This window comes from Vanessa atalanta, chromosome 13 (assembly GCF_905147765.1).
Source record: "Vanessa atalanta chromosome 13, ilVanAtal1.2, whole genome shotgun sequence".
Classification (NCBI taxonomy): Eukaryota; Metazoa; Arthropoda; class Insecta; order Lepidoptera; family Nymphalidae; genus Vanessa; species Vanessa atalanta.
Window position 1 is genome coordinate 7635590 of NC_061883.1, and position 21359 is coordinate 7656948.

At 30.3% G+C, this 21359-nt stretch overlaps 1 protein-coding gene and 1 non-coding gene across 7 annotated transcripts in view; both read right to left on the reverse strand.

The window, feature by feature from the left end:
- Positions 1 to 8145: 8145 nt before the first annotated feature.
- Trnal-uaa lies at positions 8146 to 8229 on the reverse strand. The gene has a single exon. It is a non-coding gene; the product is annotated as a tRNA-Leu (tRNA).
- Positions 8230 to 17208: 8979 nt separating this feature from the next.
- LOC125068402 (kazrin) overlaps positions 17209 to 21359 on the reverse strand; it is a 92975-nt gene continuing 88824 nt past the window's right edge. For 4 of the 6 annotated variants that reach the window (XM_047677505.1, XM_047677504.1, XM_047677506.1 and 1 more), the window contains exons 18-20: positions 19085 to 19196; positions 18710 to 19005; positions 17209 to 17532 (exon numbers count right to left, since the gene is read on the reverse strand). In XM_047677505.1, the coding sequence (XP_047533461.1) occupies positions 17391 to 17532; positions 18710 to 19005; positions 19085 to 19196 (550 nt within the window). In that variant the 3' untranslated portion in view covers positions 17209 to 17390. Of the gene's footprint in view, positions 17533 to 18709; positions 19006 to 19084; positions 19197 to 20445; positions 21072 to 21359 lie in introns of those variants that run through there. The other 2 variants (XM_047677508.1, XM_047677507.1) reach the window with 1 other exon arrangement.

Sequence of the window (21359 nt, forward strand, 5' to 3'; positions counted from 1 at the left end):
TTGTCTGGCTTTATACGGTTAGTTACAGCTTGTTCTTAGTTTAGCTTTGAAATTGAAGTTTAGTCTACTTTACATAAAACCCTTAAAGAAATTGATACAATGCATATTATATTATTAAAATGAATTTGAACTCAAAGTGACCGATTTTTTTTTAACGATCTCTAAGAACAATGTTATTGTTCTTTTTTATCGTATGCATTTTATTTAAAAGCACATCAAATAAACTAGACGCTACCTTAATAAACTTTGGTAAATTTCATAAAAGATTCCTATTTTTCTTTAAAATTAAAAATATGTTAAGTTATGTTGTAGTTTGAACCCAGCGGCATAGCAGGTCTTAAAATAGAGCCTTGCAATTAATATTAAATTAAATTGTTCCGTCTTTGTTCTAAAACATCAGTAAACGCAGTTTAATACAAAATAAACCATAATATAATGTGGTACTAACGTAATATTGATAATTACAATTATATTATAGAATATATTTCTTAAATTTTCACAGTTCTAATATAATTAGAACTACATTTAGGAGTTTCGAACTATGCTAGACAATATTCAACAATTCTGAGCGCTAGCAATTTAAGCCATCAGTCTTGCAACCAAAGGCCGGTTGAAGGCTGTCGCTTTGTAGCACTCCCAATTTAGAAATTAATATTTAAAGCTATCCCCTTTTAATTGACTTAACAATTATACGATTTCAATTACGTAATTATTCAGGCTTAAACTTAATGAGAGATAAATAAAGTACCTCTCATTAATATACACGAACGAAATTTTCATATTTAACCGAACTTAACACTTAGATTTTTTTTATTTATCGTTAATAAAGGAAATAATGTTCGAAAATTTCATTGTTTTTTTTAAAATGTTTATCAAGTATTTAATACACAGAAAAAACGTAGTGATCATCAGTATAAATATAATATAAACATTCTTGCAGACAATGTTTCCCGCGGAATGTTTTCTATCACAACCTTATTTATCTAAATATCTTTACTACCCGGATCGCATCACAAGAATGCCTGTAATGCTCGCCCAGATGCGAAGCGATTTATGAAAATAAGTAAAATTATAAGCAAAGCATATTTCTTAGATATTTCCAATCCTCGTATTAAACTTTGTTATTCGTTAAATAAACATATTATTATTAATGGACTTATATTTTTAATGTAAGTCTGTCGTGCGTTGTTATATTGTGTTGAGGTCATGAGGTACGAAGGTATAACATATCAGTTATCAGAAATCTATGAAAGATAGAAGAGAACAATGGAAATAAAGGAATTATACATACTCTTTAAAGGAACACCGCAACGCGATTTCGAACCCGTTCTCATCTTTGGCTAAAATTTACCATTGAGCTATACCGGATTAAATTCCAAGAAAAACTTTTAAAATTGGTTTTGCTTAATAAGATACTTTAGAGGGCAATTCATTATTAATGGTTGAATTAAATGATTTACCCAATGGTGTAATAAGAACACGAGGTACTTTATATTAATTAGAATAAGGTCTGAACTGTGACGATTTTGTCATCGCGTCCCTGTTATGAATATAAACTGTTACGAATTGGTTCGCGGTATGATACTAAATCGTTTTGAATGAATGAATGAAATGAATACTGTATATGTTTTCAAATAATGTTAATATTGAAATTTCGAGAAAATCGAAGTATTTGTTACTTATTGGTGTATGTTTGTGATATCTCGATTATATTAACGTTCGTTACGTTATTGCCTTCATTGTGTAGAAAGGACAGGATGTATGTATGTAGTGTTACCTAGTTAATTGCGGAATCGATATTCCATCTTCCTCAGGCAATAATTTTACTCTTTTTTATAAGTTGTGCTAAAATATGACTGGATGTAAAAGAGTGTCAAAGGAAGATAATATCTTTGATCCCATGGTCGGCAGCGCATTGACGGAATATATTTGCTTATTACAGCGACGACACCTACAGGCAAAAGTAACTGATTATCATAAGATATCTAATTATAAAGAATATATATAGAATTATAAAAGTTGGAAAAGTAGGAGTTTTATCGTAATCGAATACATTAAAAATGAATAGTAGAGAGCAGATTACTAATAATAATTCAGAAATGGAGATATAATAGGTTCATAATAATTGGAGGTAAATAATAAATGATTTTGGTATAAAAATATTACTGACGTTTAACTGATTGTACGTCTCATACTAATAAAAAAGGAATATCTCATATTTTACTTTTTATTACTATAAATAAACCATAATAAGTAATATATATCTGATGTAATACTGTTGTCTCGGCGAATGGAGGCTGCCTAAGGGATAAATTCATATCTGTATCTCGATGTCCGAAGTTCACGCGAACCTACCTCGAGAGAAACTCGTAAAAAATAATGTTTTAATTTTGCACTTGGACGGATAGTAACAGAAAACTTTAATAAATATATTTTATTACAAAAAATGCTGTTTACTTAACGCTAATGGGTAATTTCGTGATAGGGATTTGTGTATGTCCGCCTGGGCGAGTACCACCAACCCATATATTTCACCGCCAAGGAATTGATTAAATAACACAGTGGATAGAACTCGTGGAACTTCGCCGCAGATTACAGGTTCACTAGGTTCAGGTATGCAAATAACTGCGTTTTCACGTGCTTTATCTATGCTTGTTGGCGAAGGAAAACATCTTGAGCAAATCAAAATTCTTCAGTTTGAGTAGTTTAAGCTATTTTAATAACCAAAGTTAAGCTCAGGAGGCCCTGTCGTTAGAACAATGCATCATAACCGATGATTGCAGGTAAGCTTAATTTTTGTTTATAACACATTTCGTGCACGGTGTTGAAAGAAAACCTCGTGAGGAAACCAGCATGTGTCTAATTTCAATGAAATTCTGCCACCAACCTGTATTGGAGCAACGTGGTGAAATAAGCTTCAAAACATTCTCCACAAAGTGAGAAAAGGCCTCAGTGTGACATTAATAGACTATTATTCAAGACGTACTAATGGGTTGAAAAAACTAAAAAACCCGCTTTTAGCACACACTAAAAATTATAAATGGAGCGTTTTGTCCAAAAATAATAGTTTAAAAATCTAAAAAAAGCCAATCCGCCATCTTGAATGTCCGCCATGTTGAATTTAAGTCACGTAACTATTCCTATTCGTATTCCTGACAGCAAACCCTTTCATTTGATACCCATATCATGGGGGTCCATTTCAAATCGCCTGTCCACCATCTTGGACGTCCGCCATATTAGATTTAAGTAACGTGACTATTTTTTTCGTATTCTTGACAGCAAACCCTTTTATTTGATATCCATATCATGGGGGTCCATTTCAAATCGCCTGTCCACCATCTTGGACGTCCGCCATATTGGATTTAAGTAACGTGACTATTTTTTTCGTATTCCTGACAGCAAACCCTTTTATTTGATATCCATATCATGGGGGTGGATTTCAAACAGCCAGTCCGCCATCTTGGGGGGGCCGCCATATTGGATTTGTAATGACGTTTCTTAGCTAGTATTGTCATCAGAACTCAGAGCGTGTGCAAAATTTCATCCTAATCGAAGACCGAGAAGTGGGTCAAATTAAGATTCCAAGATTTTCTTACATACCTAGTTACAAGTGAAGCTAATATAAGCATGTTAAAAAGGACGAATTCATTCTAAGTTTAGATTTTTACGACGTTAAATGATTCAACAAAATTACATGACAAATAGAAGAAAAATGAATTACCGTGGCGACATAATTTCATAAAATGCGTGATGTCTTAATACACATGTATTAGCGGGGACCTATTTTATGTATATCCGATGCGAATAACAGAAAAAATATCAAAAGCCAAAGAGCTAAATTTTAATAGTAGGAGTTATATACGAGTATAGGTAAAACCTACGACTCGTGTTTATTACTATTCTAGCAAATAGTAGGATCCAGCCAGTAATTACAGACACGAGAGACAACCATTTAGTTTTCACGGCTGATAGCACTAGAGCAATGCCAGAGCTGCATATATCTAGCTCTGTGTATTAACATAGGTTGTAGTTAGTGGCTAGATTCCATCCAATTAAAATATTTACAATTCGACTTATGTATTTGAATAGAACTATACAATCAACGAGTGACTTCATTAAAAATATAATGTTATATTATTCTGTATTCATATATTTTATTTAGGCATGCACACACGAACGGGAAATCATTATGAATTTTTGATACCTGGCTAATTATACTAAAATAAAGAGGCAAAATTTGTATGTAGCGGCCTAAGGCCTTCTTAAAATGTATTCACTGATAATTATTCATATCATATAATTTTCTTTTTCTTATTAATAAACAACACCCATGTTGAGCCGGGGCAGGTTGTTAGCATTTTATATACTTACTAGTTGTGTTCACGACTTCGTGTGGGTTTGAATTTACTTTAACTTATTTTGTATTAGTCAGCTTTTGTCTTATTAAGTCGTTGGTGGGAGGAAACCAGCGTGACAGCGGCGCGAGGGCTGCGCGCGTTACTGGACAGTTTGGGCATACTTGGACATTGCAGTATGACTATATGATTATACATTATTTTATATATAATTCTAAAATAAAAGTAGCCTAAGATACTCTTAATTATATCAGTTATATACCAGTGAAAGTCCCGTCAAAATCGGTCCAGCCGTTCCAGAGATTAGCCGCAATAAACATACACACAGACAGACAATCATTGCAAATATATCTATCGTGATATATATATACATATGCTGCTAACAAAAAGCGGTTATTAATATTACAAACAGACACTCCAATTTTCTTACATGTATGCATATATATATATATATGTACAAAGATAATCATATGAATAAGATGCATATTTTGTGTAATCTCTCGATATACAACTCAGATTAATATATGAATTATATATCTTATAAACTAAAAATTGTAATTCTTGGAATATAACATAGTTTAACAGTAAGTTGAAGTCAGGTAGACCGTTACAGATGGATTCAGGCTGTAAGCGGATAAGCGATAAGCCGAGCTGAGGCTACGACAGCGTTGTACTTGCTGTTTCATGATTTCACGTCATTTTAGTTGTACACGCTTTTAGAAATGTTTACTTCACTTTGACAATTTGATCCTTTTGTTAACAATAAAAGCTTAACGTAAATTAAATGTAAGTAATAACTTACACTTGTCTATTATTTCAAAATATTGTCAACCAATATGAACAGATTAAATATCAAATGACGTTTTAAAAATTATTGTCTTTATATGATAAGTCAACTAGAAGTATTAAGGATTGCCATTTAAAAAAAATAAGAAGCAAACTGGAAGCGAGACTGTTCATATGTAAATTTTCCTTTTTTATTATCTGTATAAAATTTCAGCATATAAGTTTTAGTTTTAGTATAAAATAACATTGTATTAAGAAAGAAATAGTAAAAAAAAGAGTTACATTTTTTTATATGTTATTAATATTCTTTGTTTTGTTATAGCTTAAAATATTTTTTATAAAAAACCTAATTTTATATACATTGATTATTATTAAATTATCTTATTAGATTTACTCCATGTTTTAATGTAACAGTGGATACTTTGTTGGTTTATGTAAGACTTATTTTGGTATCAAATATTTGAGTACTATACTATGCTGTATGCTTCCCGAAAATAAAATAAAATAAAGAGTTACTGTATGCAATTAATACTTTTCAAAAATGAAACAATAAAGCAACAGCGCGCAACAAATGCCACACTTGGGAAGAACTAAATAAATCATAATAAAATATTAAAACAAACAGCTCACCGCTGATAAAAGCGTTGAGTATAATATTATCTCGCATGCCAAGTCAATATTCTGTTCAATGTGTATTTATATAATATAATGCACTAATAAAATCACACATAGAATATCTTGTTGAAGTTTGGAACTGCAAACTAAGTCGTACTTTATTTTATAAAATGTTATTAAATGTAAAAGACTGCTTCTAAATTCCGACGGCTGGGCTAAGCTCACTTTTACTCTTGAGAAAAATGAAACTCTTCCACCACGCTAATCATGGGGATCTCTTGATGAGGAGCATTTAATTTTATGGTAATAATAAGGCTAAGATGATGGTATTAAGAACAAACGTAGTACATATTTTATCTCATATGAACTTATATTAAAAAATGTTAATAAAAGCTGCTTTGCCTCTAGTTTGTATTTTTATGAACAAAAATGGGAATAGTTTTATTACAGACCGTCTAAGAAATTTCAACTGTCAGATCTCAAAGTTTATAACGCAATGTTTAACCACAGTAAACCACAGTGAGTGTATAAACTTCCCTTAGACCAAGATAGACTTAAAGTCGTATTAGAAAAACCACTAAGCTTCGTACTCCGCCAGTGAGATATCACTTAAGATCTTTATGTAGACTAAGCTCTGAATTCAATCTCAGTTCAAATCACTTCAACTCCGTCGGAAAAATATTTTCCTTCAAAATTACACCGCTTTTAAGTGGGTTGTCCGTTATCACTTGTAATCAATTTAAAAACGAAATTACTTTTTAGATCATTTAAATACACCGATTAAATTAATATTATGTTGTTTTTATATATATAGTCGTATATAATTTTTACTATGTTATCGGTACACATAAATTTGAATAGTTTATTGAAACGATAAATTTGAGTTGAAACAATTTTCTATAAACATATATTCTCAAATTGTAACGTTTACGAGAATAAAGCAGCATGTTTTCTCGGTGAAATATATAAAAATAATAGCCACGTACTGTAATCCGAAGAAGTAGAATACTTTAGGGAACAATTTTTAAGTTGGATCGAAGTTGCAGAAGGCTTTATGACTTAGCGACGTGTTCCCAGAATGGCGCGGATTCCTACGTTCTCAAATATTATTAAAGACTCGATGTCACGTACAGGTTTGGATTACTATAATTTCTGTATATCGTCTTGTGTAATATGAATCTTATATATACACAATAATTATAGTTTTCATTCGTATTTTATACGTTCACTTATCATTCAAGCGATTGAGATTAAACTTTTACAGTTATTGTTGGCACATGCATGAAAAGTAATGTATTATTATTACTGTCAATGTGTTGTGTGCGAGTCGTATCGGTTAATAGTGTTTTTTCTAGTAGAAATAAGCTGTGAAGATTGAATACTGCGGTATAAGTTTTAGTTTGAAAATCGCGAATTTCTGAACGTCTCAAATATTCATTAGAAAAAAGATATAAAGTTTTAAAAATGGAATGAGATTTGTATATTTGCGATGTCAGCTAATGTTTATCTTTAATATTGTATCATATAAAGTAATAGAGTAACTCACGCAAAAGTCCTAAAATAAAATTAATAGTGTTAGAGTAAACCACCAGTTGAATAAGATTAGTCCCTTTAAAAAACAAAATTGACTGAATATATACCTATATATATTCATATGATTCTTCCCATTGAGTTGATTTTACATGTTCGGATATCGTACAGCACCTATTTATTGGCTGTGAATTGAAAATGAGCGCGAAATCAATCAACAGTCTATATTTTGTGCTCTTGAAATATAATTAAGGTTCGTTTGCGAGCATTCGTATGAATCATTACGTGTCAATTGCAATAATTTTCTGCATTGGCAAATGTGGTCGGAATTCAACTAAATCTAGCTTTGTAGCTATCGAAGTAAAATGAAGTTATTGTAAAAAAAAAATCGTAATATTGTCGTTAAAGAGAAACAAAAATGTTAGTTAAAAATGTTCTTTATCCTAATTTGTACCTAAAAATACATTATATTTTAGAAAGATTTAAACCTCCGGCCCCGTGTTATCGCGGCCTATTTGCTGTCCTAATTAAACTATGCTCAAAACCAGTAACCGTAAAGCCGTAATTTTTTTTTATCATAAGTTATATTAATTTGAAAATAAGAAATATTCTTAATCAATGCAATTTTCCACTTATTTTTATTATTTTTTTGTGTAAGAATTACTCATATTAAGGACTTGCAACATGTATAGTATACATATAAAATCAAAACTAAAAAAAGACACTGTACAAATCGTGTTCGCTCAAAATAGTACAGAAACTTTGATTGTAGTAGCGGCTTACAGAAAAACCGACCTGAACTGTTTGGATGAGATAGTTCTTATAAGCAGAAAAAATATAATTATCTAATTCATTGAACTGTCAGGTGTGGGGTTCGAACCCACGCTCCCTCTCGGGAACCAGAGCTTAAATCTGGCGCCTTAGACCACTCGGCCAACCTGACTTAGCAATCGATGTTGAAATGGTACAATCTAACCAGCATTTAAGTGTTTTACCTAAATATTTATATTCTAATTACTAATGGTGCAAGCAGTTCTACAATCCAACTCAAAATAAAACAAGTAAACGAGCAATAAAAATAAAAATGTCTATATCGTCATAAATGTAGATGTTTTTTTCATTCCATAGTACCTATACTCATGAAACTTTCCGATATGCGTGAACACTAAAATAAAACTTTGATTGACAACCCAACATGAAATAAAAAGATTTTTTTTATCCACGTAGACGTTTTATCTTTTATCTGTTTCTATACCGTAACAAGTTATGTAACGTTTTGTTTAATTTTTTTGCTGTCAATCTATACTTAAATCGGAGCCTAATATATAAGAAGAATAGCGTCTTCGAGTATGTCGAAAATTAATGAAGAGTTTTATTTTTAGAAGAATATAATAAGGTTAAGAAAATAATTAAGTATTGTTGATCACATTTTTACTTACCTTACTTTACCTATCGGTAATGAATGTAGTTGGCTAATTATATATACAATGATCCTCCGTTCATTTGTGTTAATAACATCTTATTCGATTTCTTATAAAATTTAATTTAATCATATAATTCATTTGTTTAATTTTATTTTCAACTAATTAACTGACAAATATCAACTACAAACTACTCATGAATTTTGTATGTTCATTTGTTGCTTTATCATTTATATATTATAAATATAATAAAGATAAGATTATTTTATAAAGAACAATTAAAACTTGGTTTTTAATTTGAAATGTAAAATCGATATTTAAAATCGTGAACAACATTTGATTTCGTTAAAAGGATTGGCGAATTTCGACGCGCTGTTGTGATAAAAATGTAAGTACGACTAAAATGTATTCGCATATACACTAACATTTTACTTTTATATCAAAAAGTTGTTTTCGTTTTCATACCGAAATAGTTGATGGAAATTATCTTATTTCGTTCATACTGTAAGTTATAAATTGTGTACAGCTATAGGGCTAAAAGTTAGAACAGCTATAGAGTAACTTCGTATCGTTTTTTCTAAACAAAGAGTAAAGTCTAAAATTACCCAGTAGGATTACACTGAAAAGAGGTGCTGCTCACTCAGTCGCCGCTTGAGTGCAAGTCGCTCATTCGCCACGATTGAAATGGTAATGCGACCCTAGCCTCATTCTAATTGCCATGCAAATTTCCTAGTCTCAGCTTCACTAGGGTATTAAACCTTAATACTTTTTACGGATCACGTTCAAAGTGTTCAGAATTAATGTTTTTTGATTCAGGGTATGTAAGATTTAAAAGATTTGCATTCTGATTATCTACGTATTTTACTAAATTTTAGTGTTCGCTATTTGAAATATTAGATGTGTTTAAAAAATTAAAACAATATTGTCATTGAGTCGATGAAACAATATTAAATCTAATATTATATCTTTCTAAGCCGATAACAGTCGCATCTGTTAATCTAGATCAAGAATAGTCTTCTACAGTTTAGAAGAGTTAATCTTATTTCATAAAATATGGATAGGCTTAATTTTAAACCAAATATAATAAGCCAAATATATAGTAATTTTTTATACGGTTATAAAACAAAAATGCATTCCATACTATCCGTATGCATAAACCGCGCATATAAAAGTCATGCGCCATCTCCCATACTCCGGCCGCATGTTTTATAAAAGACTAGCAATTTTCTTAAAACATTTTAAGACGGTAAAGTGACAAATAGCATTGTCTGAAAAAAAATTTTATTAAAACTATCTCTAGTAACTGAATATTTCATAAAAAAAGAAACTTTAAACGGTTACCCGGTTTGTTTTAATGTTCTTTAAATATCATAGCTTAAATATTATATTCAATACTTGATTTGATTTAGATTTTTTTTATTATTTATTTATATACCTGTGGGTCAATTATTCGAGTATATTACGAATGATTGAAATTTAATATGTAAGCGTATATTAAGAGAACAATTCAAATGCAGTACATGGTATTGCAAAATAAAATCCGAAAACTTAATGGAATGTCCAAATGATGAAATAGTAATAATATCATAAATATAATGTGACAAAATAAATCATACGCTCCTCCTGCTGGCTCGAAAATATTTCCGCGAACTAAGTATAAGTCATGTATGAGGAATATTTTCTACCCATCGAGCTCGAGACTTGTACGGCATGCGAAAGTTCGAAACTCTAAACAAGGAAATAGAGAACTTAGTTTGCACCGTTATTACTGTAAAATATTTAAAGATACCGATATGTTCGTGTGTTAATTTGAATCTGAAACATTATTAGTTTAAGCTGAGGTGGCTCAGTTTTTGGATTTCGTACCTGAAGAATACGGGTTCAAATTTAGCGCCGCTTATAATTCAAGTCGCGCTCGGTGCTGAGGAAAAATATTGTCAGGATATCGGCATGTATCGGATGGAAATCTGTTATATGTATACTCGCATTGAGTATATTTGTAATATTCATATAAATAACTAGCTGTGTCCGTGACTTCGTGCATATCAAAAAAGTTATTGTTGTAGCCAAAGTTACTCCTTATTACATCATCTATCTGCCATCCCGACATTTGAAATTCCGCCAAATATTTCACATTAACGTTAATTTATTGACAATTACCCACCTCATATATTAATTTCTGCATGTAATAATTAACTCTTATTTTTCGAAATTTTAAATTGTAAATCGCAACACAAACGTAAGGGCAACGTTATGACTGAATTTTTCTTGATCCTGATTGGTTTAAAAATATATTGATTCAATCAATTCTAAACATCTTCGCATAATTACACATATTGGACAGTATTTGTAGGGATTAGGGGTTATTTACATATGTATTTTAATTATGTTATTGAAAATACACAACACAACCATTTTTATAAGCAGTTCATTGCAATGCTGTTGAAATATTTGGCTCTTTAAAAAAACTCGAGTAATAGGCTAACTAAAGCTATAATTCTTAAAACTTACACAAAAAATGATAATGATAAGTTATTATAAATACAAAAATGTTTATAAAAATGTTTGGCACACTAAAACTGTCTGAACTTTTACAAATGTTTCCCAAAATATTATTAACACGGTAAACAAAAAACATATTATATTTTTTTTAGATTTTGTTTTAGTTTAGGTTAAGGTGAACTCTAAGTTATAGTTATATTATTAAACATGTATACGCGCTAGTAAGTAAGATACCTGCTCACTCCTTTCTAGACTACTATTAAATTACTAATTAGTTTCAGTAGATCGTTGCATGATAAATTCTCTCTACATATTTGGAGCATACAAGTTTCTCACATGTTACGGTTTCTGAGGAAGCGTATAGTAAATTATAAGAAGCTATAACGTAACGGACTAAAACAGAAATTGATATTACGTACAAATATAGTATTCACATATTTAATATAAAGATGTTATACATGCGTCCATAAATTATAATTCTTATGAATTACTGTAGTATTATACTTTATTGTGTTTTTAAAATTATGAGTTATACTTTCGTCTCGATTAAATTGATAGACGTTTAATTTTTTTGCAACATTTAAATTAAACGGACGGCTTTTAATGTAAAAGCAGGTAAAGTTTAAAGGTCGATTGAAAAATTAATTGAAAGAAAATGAAAAAAAAGCAAAAGTTTTAAACAACTTTCAAGCAGTTGTTGGCAGTCGCTTTGATAAAAAAAAGTATGAAATACTAACAAAGCCTTAAAAGAACAAAAGCTCATAGAAAAAGTGTGAACAGTTTATATAAAAGTGTAAAATAAACAAATGCTTATTAAGTATTTATACCAATAACTAAGTTATAAATTTATTCCAATGATTATTCACTACTTGAAATACGCTATCGATTCTAACCACAAATTGAACCTACGTTTTTAATTAATTCGTGTTTTACGAAAAAAAAAATGAAGTATTTATATGACCTGTAGATATTCATTGTACTTATCTTATTTCATTAACTAAAGCTTACAGCATTTGATTATAAGTTACAAAGACTTTAAGTAAGTTTTACAATCTTGGCCTCATTAATTATGGGATTTTTTAATTTAACTATTAATTAAAGAATTCTTTAGAGAATGGGTCTCGTATCTGCGTATCCAAGTTCACTCAAACTTACACAATACACATATTAGGATAATTATACATTGTCCTCGAAAATATTCGTTTGTTTTTTTATTTTAACTTGTTTTGGAAAGGTAGACGAGCAAATAAGGACTTGATAGAGAATTCTTCGCCTATATATAAAAATATATACAATATACATGTATATACATCATCGTTACTGCACAATATTCGGAATATAAGATAAAATCTTGTCATTGAAATACCGCAATACTAATAATGTTGTGTGACAGAAGAGTATCTAATGTATTGGTGGTACATCCGCACCTACACAAAGCCCTATAACCGATTCATTTATTTATACTTTGGACAAAATTACATTTGTCTACAATTGATTACTGTCTATAATTTCCTTGTATAGTTAAATTGTAAACGTAAAAGTTCAATACAAAACTTATAATTAGGTACAGCCACGATTTGTCACCAAGGTTTCTGATAAACAACTAAGGCTTGAGATCAATCAATGGAAGGTAAGTAATGTATAGTTATTTTATAATTATAGATCACGTAGATATATATAGAATTCGACCGTCATTCATCGTTGTCCTAATTAAATTATGCTCAAAACCAGTAACCGTAAAGTCGTAATTATATTATCTATCTTGCAAGCTGAATAAGAGACACTTCCATTTATCTCTCGGATTCGATAATTGTCATTATAATTCGGGATCGTTGACAATGCATTTTATGGCATGACCTAATTCTGAATTGGCCCCAGGTGAGGGCAACAGCAACTCCGCAACAGTGGATAATAAATTTTATATAATTATTATTATATTGACCCGTTCTAATTTTCACCATGACATGGCTTTATAAAGGTTGGCTTTCGATAAACGAACTCCTCGATGACTAACACCACAGGCACAATTTCGTATACACATACAATTGTGATGACCCTTTATATCGTCTGGCAAGACGGTGTTCACGTCATTAAGTCCAAATCATTAGAAGTAAGCTTGCCCAGTACATAAAACGCAGGGTAGTATCATCAACCACGCACTTGTCTATTTAGGATCAAAGCTTCGGTGCTGACCAAGTGTATGTTGCTTTAAGTAGGGTCAAAGTTCTAGAAGGTCGCTTTATTAAAGGATTAAATTCTTGTAATTAACTCGTAAGGAATCGAAAAACGATGATGCATTACTTAAGATGAACACATTTAAATTAAATCGACGATTCAAAATATATATATATATATATATATATATATATATATATATATATATATATATATATAGTGTAACAATATAAATAATAGTTTTGATTTACTTTCAGATTTTTATTTCACGTATTCAGATAGTTTCAATAAAAACTTGTTATAAAAATGTTTATTTTTACTATAAATTTATTGAAGGCAATTTACCATAAGCTTTTTGATAAGATTTACAGGAATTAATTATATCTTCACAGAAGTTATTGAGCGGATCAAAGGAGATTTACGAGTACTGTCGTCTCCTCCCTGTTTCGGATTAAGGTGAATAAATTGAGGGGTTGATGTCTCGTGCAACATATTGAGGCCAAAGAAACCAATACATTAATTAGTTGTTAGAGGGAATACGTACTTTAATTCATTTCTACATTCGTAATTGTATGTAATAAATACACCAGCACAATTCTGCGGTGGAAATAAATCAAATTCATAAAATATATCTCTTAATACAAAGAAATACAAATACCGTTCAGAAACTGATTATATTGTTATTTTATTTTTATGATATAGGTTAGGCGGACGAGCAAATGGGTCATCTGATAGAAAGAAGTCATCAAAGCCTATAGACAATGGCGCTGTATGAAATATTAACCATGCCTTACATCGCCAATGCACCACCAAACTTTGGAACTAAGATGTTATGTCCATGTGCCTGTAGTTACCTTGGCACACTCACCCTTCAAAACGGACCAGTAGAATATCTGATTGTGGGTGGTTCGTACGTACACAAAGCCTACCACTAACTGCTATAATAAAAAACCTCAAAATACTTATTTATTAAGTACATATATCAAGATGACTACAATACAAAAGATTACATAAATTTCAAAATACGTGGTTTTTCTTTAGGATAATTAAATTAAGCTGTAAGCTATGTTCTGTTATTTGTATAAAAAGTAACAAATTCTTTTTTAGTTGGTTGTTAATAAGATATATTCAATACATTTATGAACATTTTTAAGAGTTACCTCTAAATATTCTTTATTAATAAAATAATTTACATTTTATAACTTATACGTTTTTACCTCAACATATTATTTATTTATTGTTTTTGTCGTCCTCGCAGCACGTGCTGTTCGTACGTTTGTTTATAAATTGAATTACGATCTCTCAGAAAATAGACAACCAAAAATTTCCTAAATATATTTCATGTGCGCTTACAAAACATATATATTTAAATGTGTTTATAGTATATAGTATATATAGTATAATTTTATTTGGATTTGAACATAAGTTATTATGAATTTGAAATATATTTATTTTATGTTATATTTTATAATTTATACCTTTATAATTTAGTAAATATTAAAAAAATATTGTCAATCTAATAACCAACCTTACCTGACATCTTGTAGTCTTTTCCGTTGTTACGGTAGTGTTGGTTTCTTGTCATTCAAATCTCTTTCTGGTTGCAGCGCTAAGGTAATAAAACGTAATACAAGTAATAGTAGTGTCATACGACACACAGGATTCCCCGTGATATTTTCCTTCGAAGCCGAGCACGAAATATATTATAAATAAAAATGTAGCACGTGAAAATTCAGTATTGCTTGCCCAGCTTGGAATCTTCTCGGCTCAGCTAAGATTTGATTATTCTGACTTGTGACATATCAGCTCAGACAAGTAAAAAGTTATATAATGTTATACATATCGTTTACGTCAAAACAGTCAAAAATTTGATCACATTTTGTAGTAACTAAAATGTATTATTTAATATATTGGAACATTCAGTTTTATTACATTTAAGTTATAATATTAATGTACATATTTTAAAAGAAGTAACAAGTGACGAGCAAGTCGTAGGAAAGATTAAGATAAGCTTCTGAAGGCAAGCGAGGTCAAGTGAAGATCTTATACCGTGTGATGCATACATGGAACTGAAAGCGATGAGATAGAACTGAGACTCGTACGAAGTATATAATTATGTCTGAAGTGCTAAGCGATTTCTTCAAAAGGTTATGAAACGATAATTAAAAAATTTGTAGCTGTAGAAAATATTTCTTTTGCTCATATTATTTTCAAGTTTGAACTTTAATCAAAAATTAAAAGAAATTATTTATATCTTGCCACTTTTTATTTATCCAGATTCATTACAACTTTTATATGTCCACAATTATTAAAATATCAATTTCAACTTATGAGGCATTGAAAATACATCCAGATAATAATCAACAACTGGTTGACCTAGTTCCTTAAGCTGATATATAATCGCGGCGTGAGCTGTGGTATATTATCCTCATAATAGCACTCCTAAGAATGGAGGCGACGTTCGGCGCCGCACGCACCGATTATAATAAGACGAAAACGATGTTTAGTTATTTTCTGTATTTCTATATCATCATTATTCGATTTAAATTTAGTTTGGTTTGAAATCTAGGATTTATTCTTTTATATGTTATTTGTGTGTGTGTATTGGGTTAATTAAATGAGCAACGAAATATTTACTTCAATCATGATGTTTTAAAATGTTAACATCTTAATAATATTGTGATGGATTTTGAAATTCTGGTTTTGATTAATAAATTTAATTGATCTTAATATATAATTACAGAGTATAAATATATATAAATAAAACCAGTTTATTTGTATTCTGTAGGATCCGTAATGTATCTGTTTTTTATAATTGAATAATTTAAAACTGTAGACTTTAGGCAAGTGCGTTGAGTAAATTGTTACTAAGGACCAATTCAATAAAGTATCTTGTAATATTTATTTTAACGATTCACGACGTTATAATTTAGAATAAGAGATAGCTGTTACAAGTGTTTCAAAATTATATATAATCAATTATTATCATACGCTGTATTGTAAAAATCTATCGAAGATTTGAAATCGTTAAATGAAACAATTTATTTCATAAATTATTATTTTTTATTTCAGACATCCATATTTAAACATTGGTAACTCAATTATATCACAATGAAAATAAAATCACTTAAATTATTTAAATAAAATTATACTCAAATAATAACAACACAACCGACCAAATAAAAATCAACAATTATAAAATATTATAGGAATCCAAGCTCGATTGCGATACATACATAATTAAAATTATTTGTTCATACAAATTGACTAATATATAATATGAGAATGAGTTGACTAATTTTTTTTTTTATGTGAGATTATTTTATTATCACAGTGTTCGGCAATATTACAGCATTCAAAGAGATTTAAAATAGTACGAAGAAATCATATAAAAGATTATGAATGACATCTTAGCTTATTAATTTAATTTACAACACAGAATATCATGGATAAAATAATAATGATATTTCAATCCTTAGTCTGTATCGTCCGGATTGATTATGTTTTCTTGTATTTTTTTGATATGCCTTATATATTTTGTTTATATATGAAAATGTCGGACACACTTTTATAAGATTCCAAGTTATAGGAACATTTCGACATTACATACTTTTCTATTGGCAGTGGTCTTTTCCAATGTTCTTAATTATTTATTAAACTAACGGTTTTTAATATTAAAGAAATAGCTCTATTGAGTCATTTTCAATACAAAAATAAATGTTATTATTATTTTAACAAAATAATAATCGTTATGAAATAAATTCTTTTAAAAATTAAAAGATATAAAAGCAAATAATTTCATTTCATATGTACTCAGACTTTTAAATCAATTATTGTTATGAGTAAAAGCAGAGCATGTATTTTAAAGAAGTACTCCACGGAGTAAATTGATTACCAAATAATGATTCTCGAAGGCTAAATTACATAAACACACATTATTTGAATAAATAAAAGTAGCATTTGACTAATTATTTTTCATTTATTTATCGTTAAATGATACATTCATTTAAACGGTTGTTTTACTGGATGCGTTAATGTCGCCGATGCTCTTGACTCGTCGATGTCTCCGTTGCTTCACAGAGTCGTCGCTGGTTTTTGCTGGCAGCGGCGAGCTGACTCGATGAGCGTGGTCTGCTTTGTGACCGTACCTGTGCGCATAATGTACTTACAGTACATACACTATGATTTCAGCCCGATTGTCTTATACAAGCTACTTTTTGCGATTTTCTTATTTTTTATATCATCGCGCTCAAACATTTTACAGACTAAAAATAATTAATTATATCAAAAATGAATTTATTTATTTTTTATTTCTGTTATTGGGTTATTTTAACATAATTTTTTAGTTAACACAACCCGTTATTTTTGTATATTTTCCATAAAAGTTACTTTCATACATTAAAATTTATATAAAGATGCAAAAATAATATTTATATTTTGATAAATTAAACAACACATTATATAGAGTTATATAGACTTCTTAAAAATAAAATCATAATAAAATTATTTATGAAATATATTTTTATGCACCTACGAAATATTTTGTGTCGAATCGATAAAAATGTATTAAAAAAAGAAATGAATATTTTATTTTTTATTTAATACCTAGTTAATACACAGTAGCTACCAGTAACTGAGTTCCTATCCATATATAAAGCTACTGTATAGTTTTATGCGTATAGTTTTGGACAGAGTAATGCACTATCGCAGCTGCGTCCAGCTTACAACTTCCTGTCATAGTTTATGTACCGATTACTATATAACATAAACGTGTTAGCTATAACTAGCTTAAAATTATATTCATTTGATACTCTAACATACCAACCACATTTATGCATATATAGGCTTAATATAAATAATTTGTTATTCATTCACGTGACGTTATTATATAATCTGTTTCTAACAAGAAAGTAATACATATCTTTGGAAGTATGAAAATATGCGTGTATTTCTATTCAGTTATCAAAATATTTTGCAAAGTATATGTGTATCACACTGTAGCTATTTAATTCAATAAATGTGTATAATTTAAATTATATATTTATATTTAGAACACTTACAAATTGATGATATAATTATTATATTGTAAAATAATTTATCTTAAGTTCTTAGGATACGGGTGATACTTCAAAATGATATTAGTACTCTTTTTTTATAATTAATTTTAATAATTAGAAACTAATCAACCATTCTAATTTTTTAAATGACGTCAAGTTATAAAGTGTGTGGTTTGTTTTTGTATCTTGCTTCTAAAGATTGTAACGTAATTTAAAGCCTGTTCCGAATAAGGGCTTATATTATTCGAAATCGATCTTTATATCTTACCTGTGCGTAATACTCGTTTCCTTGATATCATTAAGTCGCTGTAAGCTGTCTCTCGTAGACACACTAGACTGAGAGTACAAACTCAGTGGAGTGTATATCGGCTCGTACTCCTGCAGGGTCGGCGGCGGAGCGTACGTCATGCTCAGTTGGGAAAGCGTACGGACCGCTATAGGGGGGGAGTACGACATGTGGTAAGGTTGTGTTAGACTCATCACGCTGGAACTCTCGCTCGAGCTGGAGGGCGAGGCGCGGTCGTGTTTAGGTTTTAATACACCTAACGCTCGGGTTATCGAGCCCTGGAAATATAATTATGTTATGATCTTAGTACATTATTTTGAAAATACTTATAACTAAAAATTTATATAAAAAGATTACCCTCAGACTATGTCTTCTGGAATCAGCACTGAAGTCAATTCCAGGCAGGCCGGTGGCCACTGATCTCGAAAAGGGTCGTCCTAACATCCTTATTTGATGGCCGAACATATTCCTGCAAATTGTTCTCATCGGTTACTCTGTTCTCTCGGAAGGTACAAATTTGAGAAAATTTCATAGACAGTAAGTAGCCAGATAGCGGTCAGCAAATTTATTTCTCAATCGCGCCCTCAAATTTGTACTAAATTCGTTTAACATTGCTAACACAAAAAGCATACATGCATTGTCTATTGTTATTTATACATTGCTTTCAGAAATCTGTTACTTAATCGATCTATCCCATTTTATTCGATATTATATGAACAGCTTATATTTAAATAGTTCTCGGTATACTGAAGAGCTATAGGATTCTCAACAAACTCTGCATAGACACCAAAAGCATGATGCACTTTACATAAAAATAATACGAATCATGCTTGTGTACAAGTATGATCACAAAAATGGCCTAAGAGTAACCAAGGAAAAATTTAGAAATATTGATTACAAAGAATAATACCGCAGGTTGCTATTAAAAACATCCAGGCACTTTTTCTTTATAAATATAGTTGACTGTAGGAGGTGCAGAAAACCAGGACAGTGCGCTTTAGAGGGTGCCTCATCAAGTTTTGGACCATCGGCGAGGCGCCAGAAGGTTTCTTAGAAACCTTCTATGGAAGGTAGCGATAGCCAGAACACTGTTTGCACCCAGGCGCTTGTAAAGTAGTCTAATAATAAAACGTGATGCTTTGCAATACTATTAATGCGATATTTTTCTTTGTAACGAAGTATGAAAACAACAACCATATAAGAACAATGTCTAAATTAAAGTAGACAAGCATATCACTGTGTTCGAAACAATAAAATTATTAACGAATGGTCCAAAAAATAAATCAATCAATGTTTGTGGAAGAAAGAAACATCATAAGGACAGAGTGGACAAAGCCCGATAGGTGCGAACTAATGATGATGACAGAGGCATTCATGACGTATCGATTAAATGGTTTACCGTTCCGTCTCGATGCAAGGATCGCCAAGTTTAGTGATGATGGTCAAGAAAAGAAATTGGCTCGATATCCCTTAAGGTTTATCTTTTATAAGGATTTATTCACATTTATATGCCAATCGATAGTGTTACAATAAAACTAATACACCGTTCTCAACTTTACAATATGAATGTATACAAGTCAAAAACATATTTATCTTACAATATTAGTAAATACTATTTATTGTTATAACCCTAAAGCTATTGTGAATGGTTCCGTTTTTATATCTAATAATATTTAATGAAATTCAAATATTTTATTATGTTTTAAAATGTGTAATAATTAAAAATGAAAGTATTGTTTTTACTAAACATATTTTCGTTATGTGACGAGGGGATTGACCCCTATAATAACGTAAAGCATTTAATGCGTTTACGCAAATAGTAACTACTCGTACTTCGTATGTTATATAATTTACTAAAATTATCAAATTGATCTTTTTTCGAATAACATTAATGTGACGAATCTAAACTACAGCGCGTTGGAAGGTTTCGGGGAGAGAACATCGAATCTAACATTGACAAAGGCGAAGGGATCTTTCCGAAGGTGTCCATTACGAACTTCGTTCTACTTGACTTGCGAACCACGTTACCTACTATTACATATCAGTCTTCACCGCTCGTAAAATTTTAGGACAGATAATTACAGACGAGCAATTTGAAGAAACTCCTATAAAAGTATACAGCGAACGTAACTATATTTAGTTTCGTGTAAAAATAGCACTTTTACAATGTTTTTCAACGAGGAAAATTTTACATAGGTACAGATCGTAAAAGGACATCGAAGCGACATTTATTTTCTGAAGGAGAGTTTTTTGATCTTTTTGGATTTATCTTTGCTTTGTGGACAACATGGATGCTCGGGCAGCCTCCACTTGCAGTTCTTCCACCTGGCAAAATATCGTATACCTGCAGGATTGCACCTCATATTATAATCATCTACAGGTAGTTCGCTTGTGACGGTGACTAGGCTTACATGCAGTGCTTCGTTTATTCAATGATTTGGTTCTTTGCGATGCACTCGACAATTGTATGTGTAAAAATATCGATAGATTGTTGAGTATAAATATCGAATAAATTATCTTTGTGTTTAATTCGTTGATGATTGATCAGTAGCGGTGAAATTCTTAATGTATTACTTTCTCAATTTAAGATACTATGTTTCAAAAAATGTATTGCTTTAGGTAAAGTCTCTTT